The following is a 22288-nucleotide window of genomic DNA, read 5'->3' as shown; positions in this document are numbered from 1 at the left end:
GCTGATGGCGTACACTGTACCTGTCATGAGGAACAGGAGGCCAGCCACGTGCTGGGTCAGGCTTTCTTCCCAGAAGAAGCTGACAGTGGCCACGATGCAGCCGCACAGCAGGACAGCCACCGCCATGCCCAGGAAGCCAGCTGTTATTCTTCTTAGATCTAATCTCAAAAACAGAAACAGGCAGTCAAAATCGGAGGCAGGTAGGGAAAGTGACTGAAAATTGCAGGACAAAGAGTTCCATTTGTGTTGTGATAGGATGCTAGACACGCAGGCATGGGGTCTGCAGGGTGGAGGATTTGGGGGATTCTCATCCTGGGATGAGAAAACCAATGTCAGTGTACCCCTCTGTGTCCAGGAAGTCAGTTACAGCTACAGAAGAGATGACGGGACAACCGCAGGGCAAATGTGAGCAAGAAACAAAATCCATAGCAAAGTGGGCAAGGGAGATTCAAGAGACACACGCTCAGCCTTCAAAGAGCAACCAAGATGAAGGTCAGCACACCACAGTGGCCGCTATTAACCCGACTTCTCCCTCTTTGGAACAAAATGCCTAGAAGGCAAGCTTATACCAAAAGAGGGTTTTGTCTGAGCATCCCAGATGCCAATTAGTTTGATTTTTTTTTCATTTCTAGCTACCCATGTCTATTTCCAACAAGTATTTAGGAAAAATGTGAGAAAGCAAAGCCACTATGGAGAAGGAAGTGGTGGCCTACAGTGCATGATTGAGACAGCTAGCTGTTCATAAACATCGTCTCACTACTAAATACAAGTCTCACAAGCGGAGTGTGTATTTACCTAGGTTAAAAAGGGACTATACCCATGGAACTAGTCTTACAAACAGAGTACCAATTCACCTATTTACCCAGGCTAAAGAGAGACTATGCACATCAAAAAATCTCCGCTCTATGCCTAACGGACAACATTGTATCAGCTATTCTCAATCCGTGGGTCTTGACCCATTTGAGGGTCACATATCAGCGGATACCCTGCGTATAAGATATTTATATTATGACTCATAACTGTCAAAATTACAGTTATGAAGTAGCAATGAAAAGAATTTTGTGCTTGGGGGTCACCACAACATAAGGAACCGTATTAGAGGGTCACAGCGTCGGGAAGGTTGAGAACCACTAATCTACATGGAAATGCGTCTTCCACTCGCAACACTCAGGTCACCCTCCTTCTCGTTATTTTGCTTTTCCACCGTTTCATTCTGTCCTTCCTGCTCCTGCTCCTGTCTTTGGAAGAGAGCAAACTGAAAGGAGCTCTTAGCTCGATGCTCAAAGTCTACAAATCTTCCTAAAACAAGAGTTCCTAAGCACACACCTGCTGCCCCTAAGGTCAGGTAACAAGTCAGAACAAAACACTCATGCAGTAGATCTCAGCAGTGAGCGGGGTTCCTCTACTGTTATGCACGTGTCTTAGGGGCACTGCATGGAAGGAAAACTGGCCACAGTAGCTTCCGATCTTGGCCATGGCATCTAGGTTACATGTGGGTTTCCCTATTTCTTGTTTTTGTTTGTTTGTTCGTTTGTTTGTTTGTTTTTGAGACAGTTGTGTAGCCCTGGCTGTCCTGCAACTCACTCAGTAGACCGTGCTGGCCTCAAACTGACAGAGATCTGCTTGTCTCTGCCCCCTGTTAAAGGTGTGCACCACCACTGCCCAGCTGGGTTTCCCTATTTCTTCAAAGGGAGTCCTTATTTCCATTTCAGAGTTTTTAGATCTTTTAATCTGAATTAAGACTAGGCTTTTTTTTTCCTAAGAAGAGAAAATATACATCACAAAATAAGGGGCTATGGATAGTAACAATTTAGATATGCTGAATTTAGTGTTGTGGCTACAGGGTACGAAGAATTTGGAGATGGCCACATATGCTTAGAGGGACTATAAATAGTTCCGTCATTTCCTATAACATCCATAGGTTCTGTGATGTGAAAGGTCTGTCTTATGTGACTACTAAAAAACACAAAGATCAGACGTAACCTACGGGACCTGTCATCGGTTCCAGACACGGCTGTGTCCTTACTGGGGAATGTGGTACAGATCACCAAGCACGGCTCTCAGAAACAGCCAGGCCTGCGGGAGCTGAAAGCATCTTTCTCTTAGAAACTCCCCCAAGGCTAATGCTTTGCAGGATAAAGAGGCCCAAACTTGGAGAATTAAAGAGTTGAGGTCCTTTGCTGGACCCTGTTTTCTATCTGGCCACAGTCAGTGATAATGAGACTGGTCTTCACAGACACCTAAGACAAAGACCTTCAAAGGTGCTCGTAGGGTAAGGGGTCAAGAAGGAAGACCACCCAGATAAGATTTATGGGGCTATTGAGAAGTGCTTGTTCAAATTTGCCAGCAAGAAAGAACTTTCTAGAAGTCTATCATGCTCTAAGAAAATAAACAACGTTTTATCCGATGACTTTTTGTTTTCTTTTTGTGACAGTGTTTCTCTGTAGACTGGGATGTCCTGGAAAAAATTCTATAGAGCAGGTTGGTCTTGACCTCAGAGATCTGCCTGCCTCTGCCTCCCAAGTGCTGGGATTAAAGTTGTATGCTACCACTGCTTGGCTTTCATCTAATGACTTTGTAAGTCCTAAAATGGAGCCTGCATGTTTGTAGTGAGAATCAGAACAGAGCCTTTTGCTTTCCAGGGCAATTTACTAGAAAGAACGAGACAGTATCGACAGTGACTTTCTCCATGAAACAACATGTCCACACTACTCATCTCTGCTTGCTCACTGGAAAACAGCAATGCTGACTTCTCACTCTGGGGCACACTGGCAAAAACTCAGTGTCTTGTTTTTCTTTCACGGGCCACCTACCACTAGGCAGTTTGAATCAACAGCGTCTAGGTAAATATCCACCCTTTTTAGTTTCACATTGCATGATCTTATCTAGACTTTCTCATTTCCTTGACAGTGAAAAAGAGGGGTTCTTTCCACCGAGACGCAGAGGTAAGAGATGCCCTCTGAGAAAATTATGACATGCATTTATAAAGATATTTCAGCAAAAATATAGCGATCTGAGCTAAACACAGTAACTAAAATAAATAGAGAATATATAGAGAAAAAATGAGAGCAATGAAGGTATAATGTTCAGGTTAAGTCCTTATACATACTGACATCCCATAAAAAACAATTGAGATGGGCTAGAAGATTGGTTGGTGGTTAAAGAGCACACACTGCTATCTGAGCTTGGTTCCCAGCACCCACGTTGGGTGGCTCACAACCACCTGTAACTACAGCTGTAGAGAGATCTAGTGATGTCTCCGGCCTCTAAGGGCACCTGAACTCCCCCCTCACAGTACACATAATTAAAAATAAAACAAACAAAAAAAAAGGTTGAGTTACCTGAAGTTAGCAATGGCGCTCGGGCTGACAGGCACATAGTCCTGTCTTACAGAGCTTCACCCACGATTTTTCTCACACTTGAACTGTAAACAAACTGATGCTTGGAGTGTCTGACCAAGTTCAGCTGGGCCCAGAGGACACATAGGATAAACAGCTTTCAATCCAAACTTAAGAGAGGCAGGGAATTTTTTTTCTTCTTGGGTAATCCTTTCCCAGAAATACTTACGAAGCAGGTGCCATTCATCTTGCTGGATTATCTTGGTTAAATTGAAAGGAATGTTTCTTAAGCGGATTGGCTGCGAAAAGTGGTACTTGATAGCTGTGCATCGCTGGGCAATACCTTGAAAGAAATAAGAAATGCGATTTGCTAGCCTTTTCATTTGTAATAGAATTCTGGAGCCCAAGGCAGAATAATTTATCCTAAACCAGGGAATGAATGGGAAAGGGATAAGGAATCTCTTGATTACTGTCATTAACAGAGGCAACTCATGGCAGCCAAATACAAAAATCACATTCCATTTTAAACCCATTTTTATGAGTACGTGTATATATACATATATTTAAATGCCTTTCAATACTGAATGAATTTGTTTGACTTAAACACAAAGCTATCCAGGGGGGAAATGGGCTAAATGTTCAAATGGTTTAAGAAAACCAGCTTAGAATTTTAACACTTAAAGGCCTTGTCTAAATTTGATCTAGTCTCAAACTCTCAATTAAGTTTCACCCCCAAAATTCATTAGTGTATATGTATGTATGTATGTATATTTTAGTATATACATTTGGAAACTAGAAGGCATTTTTCCATAGTCAACTTCTACATGTTGATTTGGGGGTAGCTATAATTGCCAAACAAAAGTCTCCAGCAGCTGGTGTCATTCCTTACTGTTACTGACTTGAACTACGAATCTTGAAAAAGACTTTAGTCTTGATGGACAAAGAATCCTTTTCTTCCCCCCATCTGGTGGTATGGCCAGTCCCATATTTTCCTATGGCCTCAGGTAGCCACCGGGTCATCTCCAGCCCTCATCCTTATCCTCCTACCCTATCACATTCACTGACTGACTGTGGATCTGTTCTGAATCCTATGAGCAGCGTCATTCCTTCCTTAAAACTCGGCAACAAGCAAAACACACTTCTCTCAGGGTCAGTCGTCATGGCCAGCTGTTTGAATAAATGCATCTCATTAAACCAACTTTAAAGCAGCATGAGTGCGTGCCAGCCCTTTAACCCCTGCAGCTGTTATCTAGCAAATCCTAACAGATAACAAATTAATCTCTAGTGGGTAGACTCCCAGGAAGTAAAAAAGAAAAGTGAGAGTTAAAAGAAAATCAGATCATGAAAGGAGATGAATCTCGCAGAAAGAAATACTGGTGAAACCTGACAAACACTAGTATTAGACCGGACAGAAGAAATTCCCAGGAAGACACAAACTCAAAGGGCTAACTTGAGGCAATAGGTAATCTATTCTGACTGTGTCTATAATAAGAAAAGGGAGAGAGTTTATAATTAACTTGGTAAAACATGTCCTATAAGGAAAAGCTCAAGGTGACTAGTGAGTTCTACCAAATGCTTAAAGAAACACCAGCAATTCTCAGACTCTTAAAAGAGGGGGGGAAGGGTAGAAGAAATACCTCCTACCTGGATCTGAGATGAAGACATCTCAAGAAAGGAAGCTATGCTTGTCTGTGTGGGGGTGCAAACATTAGTGCTAATGTGTGCATGTGAGACCAGAAAACAGCCTTGGGCATCACTCCTCAGGTACTAGCTACCTTTTTGTCCTTCCTTCCTTCCTTCCTTCCTTCCTTCCTTCCTTCCTCCCTCCCTCCCTCCCTCCCTCCCTTCCTTCCTTATTTCTTCCCTCCCTCCCTTCTCTCCCCCCTCCTCCTCCCTTCTCTCCCCTCCACCTCCCCACCCCCCCACCCCACCCCCGCCCATGACAGAAGCTCTCATTGGCCTGAAACTCGCTAAGTAGACTAGCTAGGCTGATTAGCTAGCAAGTCTTCACACATCAACCTGTTTCTACATTACACGTGCTGGAATCACAGCCTTCACCATCCCAGCCTTCACCATCCCAGCCTTCACCATCCCAGCCAACTCTTTTTTTTTTTTACTATTTTTTTTATTTTAAACCATACAAACAAAAATGTGGGTTCCGCAGATCAAACCTGGGTCCTCATACACTTACCATTACTTACCATATGAGTCAACTCCCCAGTCCCAGGAAAATATGTAACATTCTTTAATACATTTCATGCAAAATTCCTCGACGTAGCAATCTGAGCTCGGCAACATTTTAGAAAGCCATGCATCATGACCAAATGAGATATCCCTCAGGAATACAAATTGGTTCAGTATACAAAATTCAATTTATCCAGCATACCATACACAGAATAGAAGATAGAAATGATCTGATCATCCCAGGCACACAGAAAAGTCATCTGACAGAAATCCACTTGAGGGGTTGGGGAGACAGCTCAGCGGGTCAAGGGCTTGCCCCCCTGGGAATGACGACTACATAAATACTGGGTGGGTATGGTGGCCCACTGTAATCCCACTTGGGCAGCAGGGAGACGGGATCCCCAGTGCAAGCTGATTGGCTGGACTATTGGAATGGGCAAGCTCTGGGTGCAAATATCTAAAGTAGAGAGTAATTTAGTAAGATGCCCAAGGTTGACCTCTGGCTTCTACACAGAAGTATATACATTTGCACCAGCAACGGGAGATATACACACTACACATGGCACACTGCACACATTGCACACACAGCACACATACACATGCAAAAAGAACCCAACCAATATCCATCGGTTGCCCCAGGTATAATTATTTCCACTAAATAGAAAAGGTCTGAGGCTCAAAGTCTAAGGAATTAGCCTGGGGCCACAGTATAAGGAAGTAAGCAAGTCTCAATGTGTGTTCTGTTAGACAAACCCAATTCTTTAACTTTAGAAACTCATGTAAATTCTACAGATTTCTACTGTTATTATTATTCTAAAATATATCATCAACTCAATATGAAAAATTGATTTTTTTCCAACTTAGTATCGACATGAGCAGTTTTGGAAACAAAGCTGCTTTGTGGTGGAGGGTTCTGTGTATTTTTTAACACCTGTCTATACAAGTTATTTGGAGATTACACTGGCTACATGGCTGGCTCCCTAGCTTTCCCCACAGGCATCTCTTAGAAGCTGCTTCATGCTGGAGATGAGAGGCAGAATTGGAAAACCAAAACAAAACAATAAAAAATTTTTTTCTCAGACTCATAGCGATTGACCTTAAAACAACTTGTGCACTTAGGAAACCATGTGCTTCCTTAAACCACTGTAAACCTTCCCAGGTCCAATTCCCTTCTCTCCCCCTTGGTTGTAGCAGACAGGACCCCAGGACGCAGGAGTACAGCAAGAAGGCCAGCAGCCAGGAGCTTCACTGGTTTCAGAAATGATGTAAGCCACACATACATCACCAGATATAGTTCCTTCCCCTGAGTCTAAACTTAATTGCCAAGGATGCTAAAGTGAGCATCAGAAGACAGAAAGGAAAGGGACCAGATCTACAGTCAGCCTTCAAAGGTCTCAAAGATGAGGGGTCTGGTGGTAAAGCCCTGACTTCCTAAGCTCAGTGTACAAGAAAATGCCCTAGGTTCCCAGTACTCAATTCCTTGGGGGCAAAAAAAGACTCCTGACTTTGGCAGAATTAGAGAAGGAAGTGTGAGTATTGGATGGATTCAGAGACCATAACAGAGACCAGCCATAAGACTTCTGATGTCCTGCTCTTAAATGCTTGTCCTACCATCACAGCACAAAGTCAAACAGATTTACAGGGCTTCCCGCAGCCCGTGCATTAACAAAAATGACACAGAAGAAGACCTGCTGGTGCTCAGTGACTTACCAAAGCTTTTTAATCTCAAAGCCTCAAGATTTAAAAAGAAAGGGCGATCTGTATTCGTGTACCATCCACACGGAGGAGGATGGAGACAGAAGTCCCTGTGGTAATGCTAAGGAGTGATACTGGCAAGATCCACAAGGAGGCGTTAGATTCCAGGGCTTTCAGAGCCACAGAAGCAAAGGGAACTCAGCCCAGCTTTCTGGGCTTAGAAAGGATGGAGCTGGCACTCTGCAAAGGGACACAAAAAGCATGAGCTCATAGCACCAGATGGCATCGCACAATGAGGGGAAGAAGCATACAGAGGGCTGAAAAGAACAAGTCGTGGTCTATATTTGGTGATTAATTAGCTTCTTACAGGGCCAAGTAGAGCCATCCTAATGATGCTAAAAACCATAGGATAAGATGTATAAATAAATATGCTGTCAGGGGTGAGGAACAGAACCTTTGGTCTAGTGAATTCTTACTGCTTCTAATGCTGAGAGGGGCAAGCTAGTTCCAAGCTGAGTCACTGGAGGTTAAATAAGGGAGAAACATGACAAGCGCAAGGCACTATTAAAAAATCATAGTTAATCAACATTGAGACGTTGTTCGGGCTTTGAAGCTGGGCCGGACATGGGTTTGAATTACAACTGTGTGAATTTAGAGAATCATTTAACCTGCCCCTGAGTTTCCTTCCCTGTAAAAGTGGAGGCATGATGACATACATTCTTTTTTAAAATTTATTTTTCGTTTTACATACCAACCCAAGTTCCCCCTCCCTCCCCTCCTCCCGTCTCCCCACCCTCCATCCAATCCTCAGAGTGGGTAAGGTCTTCCTTGGGGAGTCAACAAAGTCTGGCATACCAAGTTGAGGCAGGACCAAGCCCACCCCCGCCCCTATCATGACTAAGCAAGGTATCCCACCACAGGGAATGGGCTCCAAAAAGCCAGTTCATGACCCTGGGATAAGTCCTGGTGTCACTGCCAGGGGCTTCCCCAACAGATCAAGTCCCATAACTGTCACCCACATTCAGAGGGTGTAGTTCGGTCGCATACAGGTTCCCCAGCTGACAATCCATAGTCTGTGAGTTACCAATAGCTCGGGTCAGCTGTCTCTGTGGTTTTCCCCATCAGGCTCTTGACCCCCTTGCTCATATGATCCCTTGTCTCTCTCTTCAACTGAACTCCAGGAGCTCAGCCCAGTGCTTGGCTGTGGGTCACTGCATCTGCTTCCATCATTTACTGGATGTAGGTTCTACGATGACAATTAGGGTAGTCACTAATCCAATTAAAGGGGAAGGCTAATTCAGGCACCCTCTCCACTATTGCTAGGAGTCTTAGCTGGGGTCATCCTTGTGGATTCCTGAGAATTTCTCTAGCACCAGGATTCTCCCTAACCCCATAATGGCTACCCCTATCAAGATATCTCTTTCTTTGCTCTCCCCCTCCATTCCTCCTCCAACTCGTTCTTCTTGATCAATCCCTCGTGCTCCCACCCCCATCCCCCATCCCTCCCTTCTACCTCCACTCACAGTTTACCCAGGAGATCTTAACTATTTTTCCTTCCTAGGGCCCTCCATGTGTGTCCCTCTTAGAGTCCCCCTTTCTAACTAGTCTCTCTGGGGTTGTGAATTGTAGCCTGGTTATCCTCTGCTTTACATCTAATATCCACTTATGAGTGAGTACATACTGTGTTTGTCTTTCTGGGTCTTTTTTCTAGTTCCATCCATTTGAGAGCATATATTTCATAAGGTTATTGTGGGTAAAGAAAAGCCTTGCTCTGGTCTAAAGGAATCATCCCATAAGTCTCAACGCTGGACCATGAGTCATCTTTTGGCACTTGCTCACATTCATTAGACAGAACCACTGGCACATACCAGGAGGCTATACCATAAATGGCCATCATAGGTAACCCACATGTATAAAGAGATACTCAGAACCAGGCAGCCATTGCCTGGGCAATGACCCAACCATTGGTTCCCACTTTCCTCTCCATCGTTGTCATCTGTGCAAGACTCCCAGCACCTCCATGTTACTCGTCTCTCATACCTCAGGCCACATGTGTGCCACTGCCAGATTAATCTGCTATGTGGTCATTTATGGTGTCTGGCTGGCTGCTTTTATAGAGGACCTGAGTTTGATTCTCAGCACCCACATGGTGACTCACAACCACCTGTAAATCCAGTTCCAGAAGATCTGATATCCTCTCCTGGCATCTGAGGGCACCAGGCACACACATACATACAGGCAAAACTCCCATAAAAATTGCAAAACTAGTGGATCAAATGGTAGTTGACGATTTCTGAGATTTTTTTTCTATTTTGGGTTTCATGAAATAGGGTTTCTCTGTGTAACCCTGGCTGACCTAGAACTCACTCTGTAGACTAGGCTGGCCTCAAACTCAGAGACCTCCTGAGTGCTGGGATTAAATGCGTGCAACACCATCACCCAGCTGACATCTGAAGTTTTTTTTCTGCCTGTTACAGTACCATAAAGTTATATTGCTTTTTTTCAAAGATTTATGCACTTTTATTTAGGTGTATGAATCTTATCTCTGCATGTATGTATGTGTACCATGTGTGTCTATTGCCCATGGAGGCCAGAAGAGGGCACCAGATAGTCTGGAACTTGAGATACTGATGATTGTGAGCCACCATATGGATGCTGGGAATGGAACTGGATCCTTTGGAAGAACAGTAAGAGGCCATCTCTCCTGCCCCGTGCTATACTTTTGCAATTCTCATTTTGAGAGAGGACCTCTCTGTGTATCCCTAGTTTGCCTGGAGCTTGCTATTAGACTAGGCTAGCTCAAATTTGTGTGCGCTTTTTGCCTCCACTCCCAAATGCTAGAATTACAGGTGTGTGTCACTATTCCTAATTTATGTTGATTTAAATTGGTGGCTGTGAGTGTTTTATTTGCCATTATATATGTACTTATTTAGCAATAAAGAGCTTGACACATATATTACATAGCTCTAATGTTCTGCCAATATGCTAACTTTCAAATTTTGACAACAAAAAGATGAGAAGCATCTCTCCTAGTCCCTCAGTGCATGAGACTAGGGTTTCATCACCCAGTGTATGCATCACACTGCAAGAATGTATGAGCGGCTTCCTCCTGACCCCCACCACTCCAGCTCTATCTCATTTACAGTTATCCAGGAATGATTCCCAGAGGCCACCTCTGCCCTTAAAAATATTCCATGGAAGTGTTGTGCCTGTTTTCATGACCCCCTATTCTTACAACTCTCACCTTGAATCCTTCCTCAAGCCTACTTACTCCTCCAAGCCCCTGCCTGGGGAAAGATTAAGCTTTTCAGCTCTGTCTCTTCTGGCTCACTCCTTTGCTCCTGAGCTCTGTTTTTGTTCTTTCCTGATAGGTCAGAGAGAGTCAACTTCTCTGCTCCTGACTCAAGCTCTTTCTGCGAAGATGCTATGGCTTCATTGTCAGAATGTGGCTCGTCAAGGATAAGTCTGAAAAGAGTATGACAACAGCTATACCTCCAATACTTCAGACTTTGTAACTGACAGGTCATGACAACGTGCCCTGTTCCTAAAACATTTAAGAGCAACTTGGAATCCCATAAGACATCCATGAACAGAAAGTAAAGGGCTCATTTTTTTTCCACACGGGCTCTGCCAGCACATACCCCAGTTTAAAGGGGGAGATTGACCCTAGGGTCTTAGGCCAGGGCAGCAGCTGTGTTCTTGTCAGAAGATTTCATCTCAGAGTGAAGCGGGTGCTAAGAAAAGAGAAATGTTTCCCTCATCACTTCCTTGGTCGAGCATGGACTTGAATGAATAAACCAAGTGCAGTGCGTTCAGTGGCTTCTACCGACTTTGGGAGCCTCAGCAGCCCAGAATCTATTCTGGAGGGCACACCCATCTAGCCTGCATCCTGAAAGAAGGACAAGCAGAAGTGGTAAATCTGCACAGCATCACCCAGGAGACGTGCAATGCAAGTTCTGCACAATTTCAAATTTCCTAATAATCATATTAAAAAGTAAACTTAGGGATTTAACTTTAATATTATATATAAACATATAAATATTGTGAGTGAGTGAGTGTGTGTGTGTGTGTGTGTGTGTGTGTGTGTGTGTGTGTGTGATTCATATAGCCCAAGCTCAAAATGGACTTCTTACGTAGCTGAGGATGGACTTCACCTTCTGACCCTCCTATTTCCATCTCCCGAGTGCTGGGATGATCAGCATGCTAGATCATGCCTAGTTTTAAGAGGTGTTTGGAATCAAGCTCAGAGCTTTGTGAATACAAGGTAGACATCTACCACCTGAAGTCTATCCCCAGCCACAACTAATATTTTAAACATATAATCAATGCTTTGAAACATTTTCCTTGAAATTACTAACAGTATTTTGTTTTGTTTTGTTTTGTTTTTGGTCACTAAGACTTTAGACTGGCTGTACTTTTTGTAAGTTTCATTTCCTGTGCTCAGCATCTTATGTGACTGACAGTCATCATGGCAGAGAGAGAAGAGGGATGCAGAATGGTGACTAGTTCAAAAATTAATTCAGCACAGAAAGTGCCCAAACAAGAGTAAATAGAGTCCTGGGCAAAACTGAAGGGAATCCTTCAGGTTGGGGTGGCAGGTGATCACTGGCATGCTGGGACAGGACTACGAGCCTTTAGTGTGTTGCTATTACATTGTGTCTACAATAAAAGTAACAACATAGAACTGGGTGTGGTGGCCTAGGCCTTTAATTCTAGCATCTGAGTTGCTCTAGATAGCAGTTTCTAGAGCAGCTGGGTCTGCATAGTATGACCTTGTCAAAACAACAGCAACAACAACAAAAACCCACCACCAAAAACAATATACCAGAGATTCCCAGCTTCTCAGAACCACCAAGGAATTCAGTGAGGGGCTTTTAGGATTTGAGGCTAAAGAGTATGACTCTGTGTGGCTTATGGGAGATTCCAGACCTGGCTAATGTTTTCCTCAGCCCTGGCTTCTCCTTTCCCTCCCTGTCTCACAGGAGATGGGAGAACACAAAGCACAAGACTCCTCGCCTTTCTCCCCAGCTCAGAGAAAGCATGATGTGTGACAGGGGGCGTCATTAAAGAGGAGGCGGAGCAAACCGGAACCACACCTCACCCTCCGGCTTCTTCCCCCAGCCTCAGATGGAACTGAATACAGACAGTCGACAGAGGACGCTTACTCCAAGCTGGGGTGTCTTTCCTTTCCACAGGGAACATTGTCCGTGCTAAAGACAGGCCAGCAGTAACCTCTGGTCGCTCTTGTTCTGGTTACAACAGATGGACCTCAGAGAGGCCAGCAAAGTCAAAACAGATGCTGTCTGAATAGTGCGTGGGTTCAGCGGTGGAACTCACGTCCACCTGAATTTACCAACTCCCGGACCAGTGATTCCCAACCTGTGGGTCACGACCCCCTGGGGTCACAGATCAGATATTTACATTATGATTCAAAACAGTAGCAAAATTATAGTTATGAAGTAGCAACTCAGTAATTTTTATGGTTGGGGTCACCACAACATAAGGAACCACATTAAAGGGTTGCAGCATTAGGAAGGTTCAAAACCACTGTTTTTTTTTTTTTGTTTGTTTTGTTTTGTTTTTGTTTTTGTTTTTGTTTTTTGGCTTTTTGAGACAGGGTTTCTCTGTATTGTTTTGGAGGCTGTCGGTCCAGCCTGGCCTTGAACTCACAGAGATCCACCTGCCTCTGCCTCCTGAGTGCTGGGATTAAAGGCGTGCGCCACCAACGCCCGGCAGAACCACTGTTTTAGACTGAGGACAACACCATGGTTTGAGCAAGTCTAAGCTTTCTTCCTTCTCCAGCAGGACTTTTCTATTGTGAAATAATCACAACCAAGTCATTTAGCATATCCATAAATTCACAGTTACCTGGAGTGAGTGTGTGTGTGTTTAAAAACATTCAGGATCTACCCTCTCACAAATATACAGTATAGTACTGTTTCCCAGTGTATTTGGTTATAAACATCTCCACAGATGTGCATGGTATGTATCTTGTTCTTCTCTATGCATGTGTAAGTGGAATTGCTTCCTGTTCTAGATGGTTTGTTGGCAGTATAGAGAAATGCAATTGATTTTTGCATGTGGATTTTCTATTTTAAAACATGTTTTGGCAAGTTTTTCTATTTCCCTCCTAATATTGATTTCTAGTTTCATGTCATTGTGGTTACAAAAGACAAGAAAATTTCATTCCCATGTTTTCTCCCTTTCTATGGGCTGTCTTATGCTGACTGTTTTCCTTTGGTGATAGAAGTTTCGTTTGCTTAGCCCCACTTTTTTATTTCTGCCCAAGTTGCCTGTGTTGTTGGTGTTCAAAGGAAAATTTTAATTTTGTTAAGATTCATTTTATGACTGGGCATGTCACCCATCCTCTTCACACCACAACGTTATGCCCCCTCACATCTGTCTCATTTTTCCCAGCTGCCAACTTCAAGAAACACAGTTCTACTTTCTGCTCCTATGAATTTGACTATTTTGGGCTCCACACAGAAGTGAGATCAAGCACCACCACATTTGTCCTTCTGGATTTTTCCCGCTTAGCACGTCTTGCAGGTCCATCCAGCTTTTGAAAATGGCAAGGTTCCCGTCTCTTTTAGGGCGAAGTAACAATACATCCCACATTCACTAATCTATTGGTGGACATTCACACCATCTCTGTATCTCAGTTAGCTACCCTGAGCAACACTGCAGAGACTATGAGTAAGCAAAACATCACTTTGAAATCTCAACTTCTTTTAGATAAAAATAAAGCTGGGTCGCTTTAAATTTTGAGGAATCTCTGTTGTTTCCCTTTGTGGCTGCACCCCAACTTACTTTCCCAGCATTCCCTTTTCTCTGCGCCCTTCCCAACATATGTCTCTTATTTTAAATGCCACCTTAACAGGCATGACGTGTTGCTATCTCGTGGTTTTGACTCCACTTTCTCAGTGGCTGATTAGCCACGTTAATCACATTTTCATACATATGCTTGCCATTTATATATCTTCATTTGCTACTGAATTTTCTGATTCCGTATACATTTTTTTGCATATTAACATCTTCAGGCATATGCTTTGAAAACATTTTTCCCTTTCCATAGGGAGAAACAAGTCTTCCTCTGCTGTAAGTAATGAGTCTTTATTTGTCCCACCAGCCAGCTCCCAAATAACGACACAGAGACTTATTATTAATTATGGAAACTTGGCCTTAGCTTAGGCTTGTTCCTAACTAGCTGTTACAACTTAACCCATATCTTTTAATCTACATTCTTTTACATGGCTTGGGCACCTTTGCTCTGTACTGCCCATCCTGCTTCCTGTGCATTTAGCAGGCGACTCCCCCTTTCTTTTCAGAGCTCTCTCTGTCCAGAAGTCCTGACTATATCTCCTGCCTAGCTATTGGCCATTTAGATTTTCATTAAACCAATCACAGTGACATATCTTTGCACAGTATAACCAAATATCTCACAACAGCTCTATGCTAACTGTTTTCCTTTGTTGATGGAGGGTGTTTGTTTAATCCCACTCTTTATTTTTGCCCACATCGCCTGTGTTTTTGGCTTCATGTCTGAAAAAAATCACTCCATAGGCCAAATACCTTTTTTTCCCCAGCACTTTGTAGTTTGAAATCTTTTCCATTTTGTTTAATTGTATGAGTGTTTGACTACAGGTATGTATGTGCACCATGTATACAAGGTGCTCATGGGGACCTGAAGAGGGTGACAGATTCCATTGAACTGCAGTTGTAGATGGTTGTTCGTTGGCATGTGGATGCTGGGAACCAAACCCAGGTCCTCTGCAAGGGCAGCAGTGCTCTTTAACACTGAGCTGACTGCCAAGCCCCCCAGTTTTGAGGCCTTAACTTTTCAACCTATTTTGAGTTGATTTTTTAATACAACAAAGGCATTTTGTTCTGTTCTTTCGCCTATAGGTATCCAGGTTGTTGTTGTTTTTACACTATTTATTTTAGATTTATATGTGAGCTCTTTAATCTGTACCACTGATCTATGAACCTGTTTTTATGCTAGGACCAACCACATAATCTGATTATCATAGATTTATAATATAATTTGAAATCAGGAAGTATGATGCCCTCCATCTTCATTAATTATTCAGAATCGCATGTGGCTCCAAGTTAATGTTAGAACTTCTTTCTACTTCTGTGGAAAACCTGGAACTTTGACAGGAACTGAATCAAGCCTAAAGGTCACTTTTGGAGAATTTGGCAAGATCAATATTGGAATCCATGAACGTGGGACAAACCTCCGTTTTATTTGTGTTTTTAATTTTGTTGATGTTTTACAATTTTTAGTGTATGCTTATTTTATCTCTTTAGTTGCAACTGTGAATAGGCTCTTTTCCTTTTTTTTTACTGCTATACATGGTGTAGTTGTAGTGTAAAGAAATACAATTGGTTTTTGTACACCGATTTTCTACCCTAAAACATTTTGGGGGCAGATTTTCCTCTTTTGCCCCTATTTTAAACTTCTCATTTCTTATCATTGTGGCTACAAAAGATGATAACGTGTCAATTTTCTGAATTTTCTTAAGATTTGTGAATAGCTGATCATGTTATCTGTCCTGGAAGCATGTCTCCTGGGTGCTCAGGAAGAATGCCTCTTCAGCTACCATTGGATTAGAAGTTCCATATCTGTCTGTTAGGTCTATTTGGCCTATAGTGTTGTTCAAATCTGCTGCTTCTTCATTGATTTTCTGTCTGGATGATCTGCTCACTGTTGAAAGTGGTGTATGCAAGTCCCTTACTATTATTGAATGGCTACCATTTTCTTCCTTCAGCGCTATTGATATTTGCTTTATAAAGTCAGACACTCCAATATCAGTCGTGTGTGTGTGTGTGTGTGTGTGTGTGTGTGTGAGAGAGAGAGAGAGAATCTTAATTGTTAGATCCTCTTGATGAACTGACCCTTATATCATCAAACTGTAACCTTCTTTCTTTCCTTTGTGTGTGTGTGTGTGTGTGTGTGTGTGTGTGTGGTTTGCTATTATTGCTGTTTTTGTTTTTTGAGATAGGGTTTCTTTGTGTAGCCTTTTGGAGCCTGTCGTAGTACTCTCTCTGTAGACCAGATTGGCCTTGAACTCACAGAGATCTGCCTGTCTCTGCCTCTCAAGTGCTGGGATTAAAGGTGTGTACCACCGCCCAGCTCCTTCTCATTTCTTACAGTTTTTTTTCCATTACAGATTGTTTCATTTGATAGAAGTATAATATGTGCACTTGAATGGGAATGTCGGTGCCCTCAAAAGTTAGAGGCAACAGATCTCCATGGAACTGGAATTACTGGTAGCTGTAGGTCACCTACCTGACTTGGATGCTGGGCACCAACTTGGGCCTCTATATAATAGTAGTGTGTGCTCTTAACCACTGAGTAATCTCTCTAGTCCCAGATTTAGGGAGTTTCCTGCAATTAATTCTTTTAAAATGTATTATTATTATTATTATTGTTATATGTGTGTGGTTGTCTTGCCTGCGTATATGACCTGTGTACCACTTGTGTGCCCGGTGCCTGCAGAACCGCTAGTAGAGGCCATTAGATTCCATAGAACTAGAGCTACAAATAGTTGTGAGCCACCATATGGATACTGAGATTTGAACCTGGGTCCTTGAGAAGAGAAGCCAGTGCTCTTAGCCCACTTTGAGCCCATTCTCTACTCCCTGTCATTATTTCCTTAAACAGGATTTCTCTTCTTTTCTCTAATTATTTTTCTGGGAGTTTCATGGGGCAAATGCTGTTCGGTTTAATGGGACCCCACATGTCACAATGGTGTCCTTTGCTTTCCCCCCTCTCCCTTTCTTTATGTTCCCATGACTGTTGTTTCAATGACATGTTTATGTTTATGAATGCACCCTATTATTCTGCATGATCTGACTACTGTGGGAGCTATCTATCCAACTTTTTCAGTTCTGTGATTATATTGTTTTGTCCCAGAATTTGGTTCTTTTTTTGGTTTGTGACTTCGTTAAACTTGTTGTTTGGTTCAATATTGTTTAATTGAGCTTCATTACCATTCTTATTTGAATTCTTTGTCAGGTAATTCATCAATCTCCATCTAACCAGGGCTAGACCCTGAATATTTATTCTGTTCCTTTTACAGTATTGCATTTAAAATTTGCTCATGTATTTCTGGAGCTGTCCCCTCTTCCAGCCATTATTGATCGGCTTCAGAGAATGGCCTTCACCACTGACAGACTTCAAGATCCTCAGACTTTCCTGTGGAACCCTCTGCTCGCTCTCTACTAATTTTCCTCTTAAAGGGCCCTAGGACTGTTAGCCATTTTTAAATCCCATAAAATCAGGCCAATTGCTAATAAACTCCAATTTATTTTCCCCAGAGACATGCCTTAGGATGCCGATCTTCTGGTTTCCAACAAAGTTATTTCTGCCCGTGAATTCCCATGAATGATAGGCATCTCTGATTGGGCCACCTCGTTGATGTTATTCTGCCTTGACTACTTTCCGACACATACTGCTCACTAGTATTGACAACCTTTATATTGCTATGCAACCACCACTGCCATACCCCTCTCTGCTTACAAACTGAAATCCTACTTATTGGACGAAACCTTCCTACCCACCCCTCCCACATCCCTATGGAAATCACCATTCTACTTTCTGTCTGTGTGTCAATCATTACCATGGGCACTCAAAAGTCGGTCATCACATCACATCACTTCTTCTTCACTCATTAATTCAACAAAGATTTACTTTGCAAGTGCCCCTTACCTCCTGACTCTAGAATCTGGTACCATGAAGACGAAAAGGTAATGAAGTGAAACTAAACCAGAACTAGGAACTGGAGAGGGAGAGAAGGAGGCAGGAAGAGGGTGGGGTGGCCTATAAACCCCACGGCTTTAGTAATTTCCCAAATGTGATAACAAGATCAACTTATTAGAAAAAGGCTACGTGTTTTAGACCAGGCTGGCAGTGTTCCACAGAAAGGCACCCTGAAGCAGTGTGCTGCTGCTCTTTCCCATGTGTCTTGATAGAAGCTTTCTAGTTGAGCTATAGTTTTTTGATGTTGGCCTGCTTTACGAAATAAACTGCTGATCAAGACAAATTGACTGATTACTACTGTTTATGGAGATGGGGAAACAACATTCAGTATAGCTAATTTATGAAAACACAGTCAAAGGGCAATAGCACTGCTCATGTTATAAAAATCATTTATGAGTATTTGCTTCCGTGAGCAGTGTTCTACTGTCCCTTACACCACTTGATGGACTACAGATTAATGATGTTTGTGTCACAGACACATATCAAGACACACAGAAACTAGGAGTCTACCTAAAGCCGGCCTTTGAGATCTAAAGAAAATCTACAAAACAGGAGTAGGAGATAGCTCATTATGTAAAGTAAAGCATGAGGTCCTGGGTTTAGTCCCCAGGACCTGGCATTGAAGCCTGGTCTCCACATATGCATGTACTTGCTCATACGTGTGCAAAATCACACACACACACAATCAAAGAGTGCACAGGAGAATAAGGAGGAACAAAGACAGTCAACAGGTTCAGTGGTGGGTATAAAAGGAATACCTTCAAGCATTGTAGAACACAGTAGGATAACCATGGTTAGCAACAATTAATGATTTCAGAATAGCTAATGGAGAGGATGGTGAATGTCCCTAACACAAGGACATGATTTCCCAAATTGATCAGTCTCTATATTGTATGCCTGTGTTGAAATGTCACACTGTGCCCCATAAATATGTATTAGGAGTGCATTAAACTATTTTTAAAAGACAGTTTATTGTATAGCTGGTTTTATAATCGACAGAAATGCACTCTTGGGCTTTTATGGATTGTTGAAATCAATTTTTTAAAAACTACATATAAATTGATTTTAAGCAATATTTTCAATTTTTTTTCTAAGCAATATTCAAGTAAAGCTGATATCTGAACTTCTTTTTACTTCTTCAGCCCACTCTCTGGTAGAGAGATTGCTTAACAGGTACCAGAGGAAAAGAAGTAAAGGAATAATAATATCTTACCAGGGGTCCTTCAGCAAGATGATGCTGGATTCCCTACCTCCCAATGGCAAGAGCCTGATGGCTAGGAAGAGGCCAAACCCTAAAGCCATTAGTGGCAGCAGCGGGAAGTGACAGTCGGAGGAGTGGCCCTGTGGCTTTGGCTACCTTTTCCCAGTTTCCTATATGTTGTGTTTCTCCCAAACAGTTCTGCACACCTCTGTAAGTCACCCCATCAACCCACAGCCTGAGAAGCACATGTCTGAGCCCATCAGGATGGTGGTTGCCAGGATGCAGGAAAATATCTATGCTTCACATGCTTAACATGCCATGCATAGCATGTTATGCTCAACTTGGAGCACTTTCTCACCAGCCCTGTACTTACATATGGCAGACAACCTCCTCCTCTCACCAATAAGGGGGCAAAGCATGGGGCACTAAAGACCACTGCTCACGGCTGCACAACCAAACAGCGATGGTAAGAATTTCCTGGGACTTCCTATATGGCAGGCTCTGTGCATGGAGCTTTATCCCCATTTCTTTGTGACTGGCTCTATTCCTACCTCTGTTTTCAGGAGGACACTGAGGCCTGGAGAAGTTAAATAATGGCCCAGCGACTCACTAAAGTTGTCCCTTAGCCTTTTGGTCACAATAACAAGTGATACCTTTCATGAGCCTCCAAGACTATCTGAGCAGACTCAACCGGATAAGAATCGCTGTGACTGCATCTCATCACGCCCAGCTAATTCTTCTAAACGGACAAGGGCAGAGCAGGCAGGCCCACGCTGGCATGCAGCTTTGCCTTTATCATATCTGTCTGTACTCCTGTCCCATTCCGCTCACACGCTGCTTCTCCCATACTGAAGCAGGAAGGAAAAGAACTCAATGAAACTGCTGTGCAAAGGTATCTTTCCCTGGTGGCAGAGCAGGTTTTCACAGGAGGTTACTACAGAGCACCAGGCACACAAGCTCACATCAGAGACAGGACTGGAGAGGTGGCGGGTGCCCCAGTGTGACAATGGTAAGGAGAAACCTCACAGTTTGACCAGTTTCCATACGGGAACCTCTGTTTGAATGAGGACGGGAAACCTGGCGCACAGCTGGACACTCGCAAACTGAATTGCCATCCTTCCTGTTCTACACTCTCTCACCTATCTGCAAAATTCAAACAATACAAATAGCCAAGTGCTTGAGCCTAAATGGACTTTTGGTTCCATTCCAAGGCCAGCGTGAAGGGAACTGTGATTCTCTTTGTTTTCACCACCTGTCCTTACCACATCTAGTGTAACTAAGACATACACATCGCCTAATGAAGAACAAAGAGAGGACACAGGACTCGATATCTTGGAAACAGTCCAGACGGGTACCTCACCCTACACACTGTGTCTCACACACACACCCACACCCACACACACACCCACACACACACGCCCCACTGCCTTTCCCCCTACATTTCATCGGAGCATGCCCACACAATGTTCCCAGCATTAATCTTCCATCAAGCAGCATGATGTAGGCAATCAAGCAAGGGAGAAAAAAAATGTGCCGATAAGCAGTTTTGTTCGGTATCCTTACGTTAGCTATTTGAAGGACAGGATGCTAAGAACCAGCCAGTAAGCGCAGTTCACCAGGATCACAAAAGTCAAAAGCTTTGCACCCCGCGCCCATCCTCCCTGTCATCAACAACCCGACCCCTTTGCCCCCTCCCCCACATCCCCAGCCCAGGCTTCAGCCCCACCAGCCTGGCTCCTGGCCCCCAGGCACCTTGCTCGGTTGGCTCCCCCCAGCAGCCAGTCTGCTAGGCACATCAACATTCCTCTCACTCCCCTCAGCCCAGGGGGAAACATTTCCAGCTGCCTTGTTCTTAAGTATCACCCTCGGCACCATAAGCCTGAGCCTGTGCATAATTGACAAGGAATATGTTGATAAGGAATGGGAACGCTCCAAGTTTCTGAAGGATAAGTAGGTAATTAAAAGAAAAACCTAATTTAAGAAAATTCTAAGGACTTTTTTCCCTTCAAATCTCTCTGGCAACATCCTTTATGGATTATTCTGTTACCAGATGATTTCTGATTTGAATCTGTTTGTTTTTCAAAGCCTGGGGCCTAGATATCCAATGTTCTATGGCATCCCACAGGCCTCATGACTCCTAGCGGAGCAACTCAAGAGCCCAGTGCTGGGAGGGGAGTACTTGCCTCTGTTTCTCCCTCAGGGCTCAGAAGTACCTGAGTTTTCTAAAGTCTGAGCATCAGGTAACTTCCTGCTAGGTTCAACATGGAGCTCTGAGGCACTCTGGCCAGTGGCTACACATTCTTGTACCCCACTCTGATATAGACAGAACTGTATTTGATACAATAGTTTTCTGAGCTCACAACCCATTGCCAAGACACAAGTGCGCAGTGGGGTTGGAGATGTAGCTCAGTCAGTAGAGTGCTTTTCTAGCATGCCCAAGGCTCTGGGTTCAATCCCCAGCACCACATAAACTGTATAAAAAACACAGGGTGTTGTAGTAGTATCTCATCTTGTCAGTGAATTTTTGTTAGTGGCCACACCCCTTGGGATGTAGCTTCAGGTGCAGACATGATCAGAAGACAGAGAAGAACAGGGCGGGTACTCCCTCTTAGGTCTCCCGATTGCATCAGAAGGGCAGAGACTGCATCTTCTGGAGCAGGAACGCCACTGTGGTTCTTTACCATTATCTGTGTAAGTTGTTTCCTGATAAAACACCCATTTATCATTTATCTTGGGTCTAGTGAACTCATTAATACCCCGTGTTCGGGGTATGGTAGCACAAACCTGTACTCCTAGCATTTGGGAGGTGGAGGTAGGAGGAGCTGAAGTTCAAGGTCATCCTTGTCTACAAAGCAAGTTCAAGGCCAGCCTGAGCCATAAGAGATCACAACTTAAAAAAAAAAAGTAGCGCAAAAGCCACAATGAATTGGTCAGCTGCCAAAGCTGCAAAGTAGCTGCAGGCAGACAAACCACAGTGGGCTCTACAAAGTGCCTACCAGGAAGTCTGTCATTTCTCAAAGCAGAGCCAGGCAATGCATGCTCCATTGCACATTGCCTCCTTCTCCTGAGCTTCTCGGGAGGTAAACAATGGACTGGAGCCCCCTT

The 22288-nt window shown here is 43.4% G+C and overlaps 1 protein-coding gene across 1 annotated transcript in view; it reads right to left on the bottom strand.

The window, feature by feature from the left end:
• Tmem178a (transmembrane protein 178A) overlaps positions 1–22288 on the bottom strand; it is a 58443-nt gene that overhangs the window by 11794 nt on the left and 24361 nt on the right. The window contains exons 2-3 of the mRNA XM_005077236.3: positions 3568–3681; positions 21–158 (exon numbers count right to left, since the gene is read on the bottom strand). Coding sequence (XP_005077293.1) covers positions 21–158; positions 3568–3681 — 252 coding nt within the window. The remainder of the gene's footprint in view (positions 1–20; positions 159–3567; positions 3682–22288) is intronic.

This window comes from Mesocricetus auratus, unplaced genomic scaffold (genome assembly GCF_017639785.1).
Source record: "Mesocricetus auratus isolate SY011 unplaced genomic scaffold, BCM_Maur_2.0 Super-Scaffold_100676, whole genome shotgun sequence".
NCBI lineage: Eukaryota > Metazoa > Chordata > Mammalia > Rodentia > Cricetidae > Mesocricetus > Mesocricetus auratus.
The sequence above is the reverse complement of the archived record's forward strand: the minus strand, read 5'-3'. Positions and strand labels throughout refer to the sequence as shown.